Source organism: Neoarius graeffei, chromosome 22 (assembly GCF_027579695.1).
Source record: "Neoarius graeffei isolate fNeoGra1 chromosome 22, fNeoGra1.pri, whole genome shotgun sequence".
In the NCBI taxonomy this organism is placed as follows: domain Eukaryota; kingdom Metazoa; phylum Chordata; class Actinopteri; order Siluriformes; family Ariidae; genus Neoarius; species Neoarius graeffei.
The window spans coordinates 44,207,173-44,220,376 of record NC_083590.1 but is presented as its reverse complement, the minus strand read 5'-3'; the positions used below and the strand labels follow the sequence as shown (position 1 = coordinate 44,220,376).

At 44.7% G+C, this 13,204-nt stretch overlaps 1 protein-coding gene across 1 annotated transcript in view; it reads left to right on the top strand.

Annotated features, from left to right (window-relative positions):
* clcn1a (chloride channel, voltage-sensitive 1a) overlaps nt 1-2,051 on the top strand; it is a 72,150-nt gene extending 70,099 nt beyond the window's left edge. The window contains exons 22-23 of the mRNA XM_060903949.1: nt 1,395-1,481; nt 1,593-2,051. Coding sequence (XP_060759932.1) covers nt 1,395-1,481; nt 1,593-2,051 — 546 coding nt within the window. The remainder of the gene's footprint in view (nt 1-1,394; nt 1,482-1,592) is intronic.
* The last annotated feature ends 11,153 nt before the right edge of the window (nt 2,052-13,204 follow it).

Here is a 13,204-nt window from a genome sequence, read left to right as displayed (position 1 = left end):
GTAGTCCTCAGCCATAAAAGCATTACTGTAAGTATCCAGAGTGTCTTCCAAGTGTGACTTTCAACTGTCCATATGGGGCCGTCCTCCACAGAAGCGATGTGATGAGACTCCAACCAGACATAGGGCATCAGGATGGATCAGGCAGGTCCAAGGAGGTGAAGAGGTCAGCACCTCGATCCCAGGATTGACATGTAACTCAGAGGGACAGATTGGGGGGGGGAGAGAAGAGAGAGAAAACACAGGTTGTTAGGTATGCCCAGTGTCACCTGAATAAGTAGGTACAGTATACATTTTGCACTGAGTACAAGCAGGGACTCCGGCAAAACTAACTATGATAGCATAACTAAAAGGAGAGAGCCAGAAGGTAACACAGGCATGAGGGAGCTCCGGGACATAAAGCAGCCAGCCACTACACCATCAACAAACTCAAGTGAGCAAGCGAGTGGGGACCGACAGCATCCATACATCCCAGTTTACCAAAACACTCGATGTCTGAGGACCCTCCAGATCTACACCTTTACCTCATAAACACCATTAACAAAAGGCTTGACTAAACAGATACGTTTTCAGCCTAGACTTAAATGCTGAGCTTATAGTGAGCACAATAGTATGCAAAGCGTCATCAAGGTAAATGCTGGAGAATCTAAACTATCAAACGTATTTTGTTTTTAACACTTTTTTGTTTACCACATATTTAACATAATATGTTGTTTATGTTATATCATAGTTTTGATGTCTTTAGTATTGTTCTACAATGGAGAAAATAGTCAAAATACAGAAAAACTATGAATGAGTAGGGGTGTACAAACTTTTGACTTGTACTTCTATATATTCAAAATTTTAATAGAGCTCTTCAGAAATAGGATTAAAAATTTATTTCAATAGAAATTGGGATCAATAAAATATCTTAATTTCAAAACTAATCTTTATGCATATGTTCATGCCAATCAACCAGTAAATGACCTTGGTATGGCTGTTATTAATCCAAATAATTATTTCCTGTCAAATGCCTGACTAATTTTGACTTGCCTAAATTCTGTAGCTACAAGAGCTTAAACTAGGCTGATGTTTGCCTCATAAATACAGTATGTCATACTCAAGGCCTGTCAGATAATTAGTCTATTGCTAATTGTTTTTGTGGCAAGACATTTCGATAAAATTATTGACTGATCTGAGAGATGAATGTAACCAAACCATGTCTAAAATATCACTTTGTCCCTGCCTATTAAAAGGTTTAAAAACAAATAAAAGTATCTTGAATGATAAAAATGAACTGGTAACCAATGCAGTCGTGATAATATTTGAGTAACATACTCTACATCAGATACTTCTTGAGTTCCTGACTGTATGTAAAGATGGTGTATGGTGACAACTAACTTTATTTTTTCACACAGACTCATACATTGTTCTCCCTACTGGGCCTTAGTCATGCCTATGTAACAAGCATAGGCAAGTTAGTGGGAGTTGTAGCACTAAAAGAGGTAAACAGATAAATGTGTATACTTCAAGTATGCATATGTTCACTCATTAAGCTATGTATACTATTCAGTACACATATCCATATATTCAAATTTTTTTTCATCTTGTGTCAGCTTCAGAAAGCTATTGAGGGCTCAACACGGAGTGGTGTCCGTTTACGTCCCCCTCTGGCCAGTTTCCGTGACACCATTCGTAAGTACTCCAAGCCAACCCAGGCCTCCTCGGCCCCAGCTTCCCCAGTGTCTTCCTCTGCCCCCGACTCCTACCAGCTTTCATCCCCAGTGGTCCCCGCAGTTCCCATGGCCCCTGTCCAACAGCAGGAGGCAGAAGTGTGGATTGAAGGAGTAACGCGGGAGATAGTGGTAAATACCAGCAGCTCCACTACAGAAAGCAGCAGCAGTGGAAGAAGTAGTCCTCAGACAGGAAGTAGTATTAGCAAGGAAGAAAGTCTCAATGGCAGCCCACCTCAAACTCCTTCCTCTCATCCCATTATATCGCTCTCATCTCTGAAACCTCCCCCTGAGGACAAAAAAGAGGTTGATCAAGAAAGCGATGATGAGGAACCCCTTTAAGAGCTGTACTTATAATCTGTTTATTTTCCCTTTATTTTTATATATTTCTGTTAGTTTTTTAAAGCTCTTTCTTATGTGATATTGACTTTAGGTTATTATAATCCTGTGAGTCTAAGTAGTTTTGGTGGTTCAAGAGTTGTCATTAAGCAATGTAATTACAATATTTAGTTAGCCAGTGTTGATTTTCTGTTTTCCATGTTGAATGTTTCTAGTAAGACATTGCATATAAAAATTATTTCTCTATCAGTTCTCTGAAGGTCTCTATAAAACCACTCCACTATATTAAATTAACATAACAGCATTTGGTTAAAAAAGAAACTGAAAAGCATTAGGTTAAAGCAGATTATCAAAATCTATGCATATTAAATATCAGTACTTAGTAACTCTGTGGTACATAGCAATGTCCTGTTTGTTCCACATGGAACAGTGTCCACATGTGTCACCCCCCGTCCAGTTTCTATGACACCATCCATAACCACCAAGCCAGCTCAGGCCTCCTCTGCCCCATCTTTACTCATGTCCTCCACTTCTACTGTATAACTGTCTAGTGCTTCCGAAGTATTTTGCTATGTTGGACTTACCTCATAAGTGATAATTCACAGGTCATCATTTTCGACATCGGTACATTCAACACCCAAAGTAAAAAAACAACAACACCAAAAAACCAAAAACATGGATATCTCCATATTCATCTTTTGTTAGGAATAAGTTAGCCAGCTAACTGTTATTAGCGATGTACTGTCTATTAGTGTTGTAGTATTTGAGACTGTTCTTGGTCTCGAGACCAGTCTCAAGACCATTTTTTAAAGGTCTTGGTCTTGTCTCAGAATTGACCGCATTTTTTCTTGGTCTCAGACATAGAGGACTCAGGATTTTATTTCAAGATGAGTCAAAACCATAACTGTGCAATGCATAGGCAATTTTCACTACATTGCCTACAGTGGTGTTTGAAGTTTGTGAACCCTTTAGAATTTTCTATATTTCTGCATAAATATGACCTAAAACGTCATCAGATTTTCACACAAGTCCTAAAAGTAGATAAAGAGAACCCAGTTAAAAAATGAGACAAAAATATTATACTTGATCATTTAATTATTGAGGAAAATTATCCAATATTACTGTGGCAGCGGGGGCATGGTCAAGCATCGGTCTGTGACCGGAGGGTGGAGTCAGGGAAGGTAAGTGGCAGAATCACTGCACCTGATGTCAATTAACCTGTATTTGTGTGTCTTCCCCAGTGACCGCGCCCTATATAAGGAGAAAGAGAGCAGAGGAAGGGGGATCTCTCCCCAACCAGACGAGTGATATGTGTGTGCGTGTCTGTGTGGCTGGGAGATTGTGTCGGCTGAAAAGTGTCACAATAAAGAGTTTTTGCAATTCAGTTCTGTCCTGCCGTACTTCTGTGCTCTACCCACCCGCTCAAAGTCATACAGTGGTGCCGAAACCCAGGAAGGAGCACAGAAGAGAACAGCCCCATGGAGTCCTCCCCCTTCGCGGACCTGATCCACGCCCTCGCCACGGCCCAACAGAGCCAGCACCAGGCGCTGGTCGCCCTCTGAAAGGAACAAGCACAAAGGTTCGAGGCCCTGGTGTTGGCGCAACAGGAAGATCATCAGGCGTTCCGGCATCTCCTCACGTCAGTGGGGTCCACCACCTCCACCGCCGCGGGCCCTCCCCACCTCACCCTAATGAAGATGGGCCCGCACGATGACCCTGAGGCCTTCCTCGCGCTCTTCGAGCAAGCAGCAGAGGCCTGGGGCTGGCCGGTGGAACAGCGCGCGGCGCGCATCCTTCTCCTGCTAACAGGCAAGGCACAGCTGGCCACGCTACAGCTCCCTGCCGACAGCCGGCTGGTCTACGTGGACCTGTGCTGGGCCATCCTCCAGCGTGTGGGGTGCACCCCAGAACAACAACGCCAGCACTTCCGTGCTCTACGCCTAGAGGAGGTCGGCCGCCCATTCGCGTTTGGCCAGCAACTCCGGGACGCCTGCCGGCAGTGGCTGAGGGCTGACAACCGTGATGCCGAGGGAATCGTCGATCTGGTGGCGCTGGAGCAGTTCATCGCACAACTTCCCAAAGGGACCGTGGAGTGGGTCCAGTGCCATTGCCTGGCGTCGCTGGATCAGGCCATCGAGTTGGTGGAGGATCATTTGGCGGCTGTTCCCACAGCAGGATCACAGATCTCCTCTTCTCCTCTCTCCTCTCTATCTCTCTCCCCCTCTCCTTCTGTGTCTCGTCCTCGCCCCGTTTCCCCACCGTGGAGGTGGGGGCCAGCTCCCCCACAGCCGGCCCGCCGCACCCGCGGTGCCCACCCGTTTCCCACTTCCATGTCTGTCTCTCCCCTCCCTCAGGTGAGTGAGCGCCAGTGCAGAGAAAAAGCCCGGGCCGGTTTGCTGGTGCTGCGGGGAGCCAGGGCACCTCCAGCATCAGTGCTCGGCAATGGAGGTGGGCGCGGTGGTCCGGATCCCCGACGTGCCAGGAACCGCCCTCGATCAGGCTGGAGCGTATCGCATACCGGTGAGTGTCCAAGGGGATACGTATCAGGCTTTGGTGGACTCCGGCTGTAATCAGACCTCAATCCACCAAAGCCTGGTGCAAGACGAGGCATTGGGGGGAGAACAAGTGGTGAAGGTGTTGTGTGTGCACGGGGATGTTCAAAACTACCCTTTAGTGTTGATCCGCATTCTAGTTCGAGGGGAAAAATTTAGTGTAAAGGTGGCGGTTAATCCTCGCCTTACCCACTCGATAATTTTGGGGACTGATTGGCCGGGATTTTGGGAGTTAATGGCTCATTTAATGAAGAGTGGGTCCTGCCGTAGTTCAGCAGGGGGAGGTCCCGGTGTGGCATTGGCGGGAGCAGCTGTCACAGAGCCATCTATGTCATCACCGCGTCAGAGTGAGGAGCAGCAGGCTCCTCCTCCCTCTCTCAGGGAATCCCTCGCGGATTTCCCGTTAGAGCAATTGCGAGACGAGACTCTGCGGCATGCTTTTGACCAAGTGAGAGTAATCGATGGTCAAATGCTCCAGCCAAACGCCACCCCATCCTTCCCCTATTTCTCCATTATGAAGGATAGATTATACCGAGTGACGCAGGACACTCAGACTAAGGAGATGGTCTCACAACTTTTGATCCCAAAGAGCCACTGGGAATTGGTATTCCAGGTGGCTCACTTTAATTCCATGGCTGGACACTTGGGGCAGGATAAAACACTAGCCCGAATAATGGCCCAGTTCTATTGGCCAGGGATTCGCGGTGACGTCCGTAGGTGGTGTACGGCGTGCCGCGAATGCCAATTAGTAAATCCAGCGGCCATTCCAAAAGTGCCTTTGCGCCCTCTACCATTAATCGAGACCCTGTTCAAAAGAATTGGGATGGATCTCGTTGGACCATTAGATTGGTTAACATGAGGCTTTCGCTTTATTTTAGTTCTGGTGGACTATGCAACACGATACCCGGAAGCAGTGCCTCTTCGCAATATCTCAGCACGCAGTATTGTGGAAGCACTCTTCCACGTCATCTCCCGAGTTGGAATCCCCAAAGAGATTCTGACTGATCAAGGCACTTTGTTTATGTCAAGCACACTGCGCGAATTGTATGGGTTACTGGGAATTAAGCCGATCCGCACCAGTGTTTATCACCCACAAACGGACGGTTTAGTCGAACAGTTCAATTGCACCCTTAAGAATATAATTAAAAAGTTTGTATGCGAGGACGCACGCAATTGGGATAAATGGCTTGAAACCCTGTTATTCGCAGTGCGAGAGGTCCCACAAGCCTCCACGGGGTTCTCCCCGTTCGAATTATTATATGGGCGTAAGCCGCATGGCATCCTAGCTGTATTGTGGGAAAATTGGGAGGAGGGACCTTCACCAAGCAATAATGAAATCCAATACGTTATTGACCTGCACGCAAAACTCCACACACTCACACACCTAACCCAGGAGAATTTGCGGCAGGCCCAAGAATGGCAAATCCGCCTGTACGACAGGGGTACGCGCCTTAGGGAGTTTGCACCAGGAGATAAAGTACTCGTACGTGTGCCCACGTCGAGCTCCAAATTGATCGCCAAGTGGCAAGGACCCTTTGAGGTCACACGGCGAGTCGGGGACGTTGACTATGAGGTGAGGCGAACAGACAGGGGTGGGGCGCTACAGATTTACCACCTCAATCTACTCAAACTCTGGAACGAGGAGGTCCCCGTGGCATTGGTGTTGTTGGTTCCGGAGTAGGCAGAGCTGGGGCCGGAGGTTCAAAAGGGAACATTGACATCGCGTACCTCTCCAGTCCCCTGTGGAGACCACCTCTCCCTGACCCAACTCACGGAGGTTGCCCAGTTGTAGACCGAATTTTCGGACGTGTTCTTGCCCCTGCCCGGCTGCACCCGTCTCATAGAACATCACATTGAGACGCCTCCGGGGGTGGTAGTGCGCAGCCGCTCTTACAGGCTACCCGAACACAAAAAAGGTGGTTCGGGAAGAACTCAAGTCCATGCTCGAAATGGGCATCGTCGAGGAGTCCTACAGTGACTGGAGCAGCCTGGTGGTCTTGGTTCCCAAGGCCGACAGGTCGGTCCGGTTCTGTGTGGACTATAGAAAAGTCAATGCGGTGTCTAAATTCAATGCGTACCCAATGCCTCGTATTGACGAGTTGCTGGATCGACTAGGCACGGCTCGCTTTTATTTGACACTGGATTTGACAAAGGGTTATTGGCAGATCCCTTTGACTCCACTAGCCCGAGAAACAAACGGCCTTTTCCACACCGTTTGGCTTACGCCAATTTGTCACACTTCCTTTTGGGCTGTTTGGGGCGCCCACTACGTTCCAGCGACTTATGGACAGGGTCCTCCACCCCCACTCCACCTACAAGGCCGCATACTTAGATGACATAATAATCTATAGTAATGACTGGCCATGGCATCTGCAACACCTGAGGGCTGTCTTTGGGTTGCTGAGGCGAGCGGGTCTCATGGCCAACACGAAGAAGTGTGCGATTGGGCGGGTGGAAGTACAGTATCTGGGCTTCCACTTGGGCAATGGGCAGGTGCATCCCCAAATTAATAAGACAGCAGCGATTGCAGCCTGCCTGAGGCCCAAGACCAAAAAGGGGGTGAGACAGTTCCTGGGGCTGGCTGGCTACTATCATAGGTTTATACCTAATTATTCGGACGTCACCAGCCCGCTGACTGATCTCACTAAAAAGGGGGCACCAGATCCGGTCCAGTGGATGGAGCAATGCCAGTGGGCTTTCTCTGAGGTAAAGGCTGCACTGTGTGGGGGGCCACTGTTACACTCCCCTGACTTTTCTCTCCCCTTTAGGTTGCAGACGGACACGTCGGACAGAGGGCTGGGGGCTGTTTTGTCCCAGGAGGTGGAGGGGGAGGATCGCCTCGTGCTGTATATCAGCAGGAAGCTGTCAGTGCATGAGGGGCACTACAGCACAATAGAGAAGGAGTGCCTAGCCATCAAGTGGGCGGTTCTCGCCTTCCGCTACTACCTGCTGGGACGCCCTTTCACCCTCTGTTCGGACCACGTGCCCCTCCAGTGGGTCCACCGCATGAAGGATGCCAGTGCGCGGATTACCCATTGGTATCTGGCACTCCAGGCCTTTAACTTCAAGGTGATCCACAGGCCGGGGGCGCAGATGGTCGTGGCGGACTTCCTCTCCCATCAAGGGGGGGGAGTCAGCTGCAGGCCGGACGGCTGCCCGGCCTGAGTCGGGCAGTGGGGGTATGTGGCAGCGGGGGTGTGGTCAAGCGTCGGTCTTTGACCGGAGGGCGGAGTTAGGGAAGGTAAGTGGCAGAATCACTGCACCTGATGTCAATTAACCTGTGTTTGTGTGTCTTACCCAGTAATCGCACCCGATAAAAGTAGAGAGAGAGCAGAGGAAGAGAGCTCTCTCCCCAACCAGATGAGTGATATGTGTGTGTTTGTCTGTGTGGCTGGGAGATTGTGTCGGCTGAAAAGTGTCACAATAAAGAGTTTTTGCAATTCAGTTCTGTCCTGCCATACTTCTGTGCTCCACCCACCCACCCACTCAAAGTCGTACAATGACATATCTGTGAGTGGCAAAAGTATGTGAACCTTTGCTTTCAGTATCTGGTGTGACCCCTTTGTGCAGCAATAACTGCAACTAAACGTTTCCGGTAACTGTTGATCAGTCCTGCACACCGGCTTGGAGAAATTTTAGTTCATTCCTCTGCACAGAACAACTTCAACTCTGGGATGTTAGTGGGTTTCCTCACATGAACTGCTCACTTCAGGTCCTTCCACAACATTTCGATTGGATTAAGGTCAGGACATTGACTTGGCCATTCCAAAACATTAACTTTATTCTTCTTTAACCATTCTTTGGTAGAACGACTTGTGTGCTTAGGGTCGTTGTCTTGCTGCATGACCCACCTTCTCTTGAGATTCAGTTCATGGAAAGATGTCCTGACGTTTTCCTTTATAATTCACTGGTATAATTCAGAATTCATTGTTCCATCAATGATGGCAAGCCGTCCAGGCCCAGATGCAGCAAAACAGTCCCAAACCATGATACTACTACCACCATGTTTCACAGATGGAATAAGGTTCTTATGCTGGAATGCAGGGCGGCACGGTGGTGTAGTGGTTAGCGCTGTCGCCTCACAGCAAGAAGGTCCTGGGTTCGAGCCCCGTGGCCGGCAAGGGCCTTTCTGTGTGGAGTTTGCATGTTCTCCCCGTGTCCGCGTGGGTTTCCTCCGGGTGCTCCGGTTTCCCCCACAGTCCAAAGACATGCAGGTTAGGTTAACTGGTGACTCTAAATTGACCGTAGGTGTGAATGTGAGTGTGAATGGTTGTCTGTGTCTATGTGTCAGCCCTGTGATGACCTGGCGACTTGTCCGGGGTGTACCCCGCCTTTCGCCCGTAGTCAGCTGGGATAGGCTCCAGCTTGCCTGCGACCCTGTAGAACAGGATAAAGCGGCTAGAGATAATGAGATGAGATGAGATGCTGGAATGCAGTTTTCCTTTCTTTCTCCAACATAATGCTTCTCATTTAAACCAAAAAGTTCTATTTTGGTCTCATCTGTCCACAAAACATTATTTCCAATAGCCTTCTGACTTGTCCATGTGATCTTTAGCAAACTGCAGATGAGCAGCAATGTTCTTTTTGGAGAGCAGTGGCTTTCTCCTTGCAACCCTGCCAGGCACACCATTGTTGTTCAGTGTTCTCCTGATGGTGGACTCATGAACATTAACATTAGCCAATGTGAGAGAGGCCCTCAGTTGCTTAGAAGTTACCTTGGGGTCCTTTGTGACCTCACCGACTATTACATGCCTTGCTCTTGGATTGATCTTTGTTGGTTGACCACTCCTGGGGAGGGTAACAATGGTATTGAATTTCCTCCATTTGTACACAATCTGTCTGACTGTGGATTGGTGGAGTCCAAACTCTTTAGAGATGGTTTTGCAACCTTTTCCAGCCTGATGAGCATCAACAATGCTTTTTCTGAGAGCCTCAGAAATCTCTTTTGTTTGTGCCATGATACACTTCCACAAACATGTGTTGTGAAGATCAGACTTTGATAGATCCCTGTTCTTTAAATAAAATGGGGTGCCCACTCACACCTGATTGTCATCCCATTGATTGAAAACACCTGACTCTAATTTCACCTTCAAATTAACTGCTAATTCTAGAGGTTCACATATTTTTGCCACTCACAGATATGTAATATTGGATAATTTTCCTCAATAAATAAATGACCAAGTAGAATCTTTTTTGTCTCATTTGTTTAGCTGGGTTCTCTTTATCTACTTTTAGGACTTGTGTGAAAATCTGATGATCTTTTAGGTCATATTTATGCAGAAATATAGAAAATTCTAAAAGGTTCACAAACTTTCACGCACCACTGTATGCATTGTCTGATTAATTTGTTAACATTGTTACTGTGATTGCAACCAAAAACATGATTCATTGCTCATTTGAATATTGTCTTCCTGTTAACAGCTGTCCCCCCCTCCTCACCCCCTTCACACACCCTAGTCTGGTCCTGGTCTTGACTCAGTGTCACCCTGCCTTGGTCTTAGTCTTGACTTGTTCTCAACCGCTCAAAGTCTTGGTCTTGTCTCAGTCTTGATACACTCTGGTCTTGTTCATGACTTACTCTCAGTTTAGGTAGTCTTAACTACAACACTCCTATCTATTTATCTCCTCAAACAGCGATCTATAATCTATAATGAATGTTATCGATTTAACAAGCAAATATGTCTGTTTGTTGATTTACCTAAAGCAAAAACTTGTATCTACAGTATAACTCATTTAAAGGTAAGAAGTGCTACTGTGTTTATTTCGGATGCTGTGTGCAGCCATGTTGATTTGACCTCAATCCAGAAACTGTGAAGAAACTTGTACAGTAGTTGAGAAGACTACCCCAAGTTGATGAGTAGGAATTTCAAGTGAGTGGCGTTTTCCTGATTGGAGGTTGGGAATTACAAGTTGTGACCTCAAGTCAACATTCTTTCTAGTACTGCTTCCTGATCCTTAAAAGATCTTTCTTGGACAGTATTTAGCTAGCAGGTGGTGTGGTATTAACTTTTTTTTTAGTGTTGTATGGTTCATTTTTCAGTTTTGAAACTTTATCTTAAACTTGCAGTGTGCTTAACTATTTCAGCTGCAGACCATAATTTTTACATAAACACTATATGGCCAAAAGTATGTGGACATCTGACCATTACACCCATATTTGAACCTTTGCCAAACTGTTGCCACAAAGTTTGAAGTACACAGTTGTCTCTCCAAAAGTCTTTGTATTCTGTAGCATTACAATGTCCCTTTACTGGGACTATGAGGCCCAAACCTATTCCAGCATGACAATGCCTCTGGGCACAAAGCAAGCTCCATGAAGACATGGTTTGCCAAGGTTGGAGTGGAAGAACCCAAGTGTCCTGTACAGAGCCCTAAATTAACTCAACCCCACTGAACACCTTTGGGGTGAACTGGAACACCGACTGCACCCCAGGCCTCCTCAGTATCTGATCTCACTCTTGTAGCTGAATGAACACAAATCCTCAGAGCCACGCCCCAAAATCTAGTGGAAAGCCTTTCCAGAAGAGTGGAGGTCATTACGTACATTGTAAAACAACAAAGAGGGAATAAATCTGGAATGGGATGTTCAACAAGAAAATATGAATATGGTGGTCAGGTCATTTTAGGTCATTTGTTTTACAATTAGAAAATCTGTGCAGAATCAGAAAAAAAAGAAAAAAAAAGAATTATTCAACCCGATTGCAACTTTATTTGGATGCTTTCCTGTGCAGACTTCAATGCAATTTAGATTACTGTTTAAGATGTCTAGGTCATTATTATGTTGACAGTTTTCTCTTCAAACTAATCATTATCTCACATCTCGAGTTCTACTTCTCTCAGGTTGCTCTAATGTCTTTAAACTAATGATTCTTACAATGTATTACATGGTCATGTGTATGATATATACTGATACGTTTTCTTCACTTTGAAGTACATACTGAAGGATGATTATAGTTGTTTAGAGGAAATCACAAGCACTTGGTTGTTTTTTTTGCCCCAATCCTGATGTTCATTCTATCTTTATTTATTTTTCTCTTTTTCATTCAGTCTGAAAAGAACTTGTATGTTTAGTATTGGGTATGCAGGTTTAGTACAACCCCAATTCCAAAAAAGTTGGGACACTGTGACATAAATAATAACAGAATGTGAAGATTTGCAAATCATGAAAACCCTATATTTCATTGAAAATAGTACAAAGACAACATATCAAATGTTGAAACTGAGAAATTTTTATTGTTTTTATGCTCTTTTTATACCCAATCATGTTACTGACCTGTTGCCAGTTAATCAAATTAGTTTTTGGGTTTTTTTAACATTACAACTTTTTCAGTCTTTTGTTGCCCCATCCCAACTTTTCTGAAATGTGTTGCTGACATCAAATTCAAAATGAGCATATATTTAAAAATAAATAAATAAATTCTTAGTTTCAACATTTGATATATTGTCTTTGTACTGTTTTCAATAAAATATAGGGTCTCCATGATTTGCAAATTATCGCATTCTCTTTTTATTGACAGTTTACAAAGTGTCCCAACTTTTTTGGAATTGGGGTTGTATTAGGAATGATTTTGTCAGTTTATTTTCAATATAAGAAATAAAATCAATGAATAGAATGTGATGTAACAAATTCGCATTCCGATGAATTATGTATACAGTAAACGTTTGTTGGGGGAGCTAATACTTATGCAATAAATCATGACAACGATCGTGGCATTTGCATCTGTCATATTTGGTCAATGTTGAAATTTATGATGAAGTATTATGACGGTAATTTATGTTTGCGTGTGTGTGTGTGTGTGCACGTACATGAATTTTTCATTTCTTCTAGTCTGACAACTTCCAATCATACAGTGGCAGTCACTCACAGCAAGGTTTTTATTTACAACACATAAAAATACACACATAGTGGATATCATGCTCCAAGCGACCATCACAGCTCACCTTAAATCACTTGTCCTTTGAGAACGCAAGTTCTTTTTTTTTTATAAGGTCATGGTTTTAATCCTGTTTTGTAAACCAAAACTAAACAAACAAATTTCTCCTGTGTAAGGTAGTAATGATGCATATCTGACATCTCTCCATAACCATTACAATAATACCATCCTCATGAAGCCTTTTCCCATCTTCTAGACATTTTTATAATAAATAAATAAATATTGCTCAAGTCGCATAATGGACTTTATCACCAAAAAATACATACCCCTTTGACACAGAATTGTACTTTAAACACAGGGTTACTCCTGTGTTAGTGAAACATAGCAACTGAAGAGTCCATTCTCCATATATATTTATCCATCTAGTTATCCAAGTACTGTATTGAGATACACATCTTCTCTTATTTCAGACATAATTATGTTTTGTCCATTGTCCATTCCTCAGATAATTAGAATAAAGCCTACAATCAGTGAATAGCACCTTCTTTCCTTCAATTTCATCCATTATGTCCACAGTCATCTGGTCTGTCATGACAACAAAATAATTCACAGTAGTAATTTGTAGATATCAAAATTCATCAATACTTCAGTTTTGTTTTTTTGTCAAATGATGTTGAAATAATCACAGTATGAATAAATTAGTTAATTGACTTTGTTGTAACACCGAAAC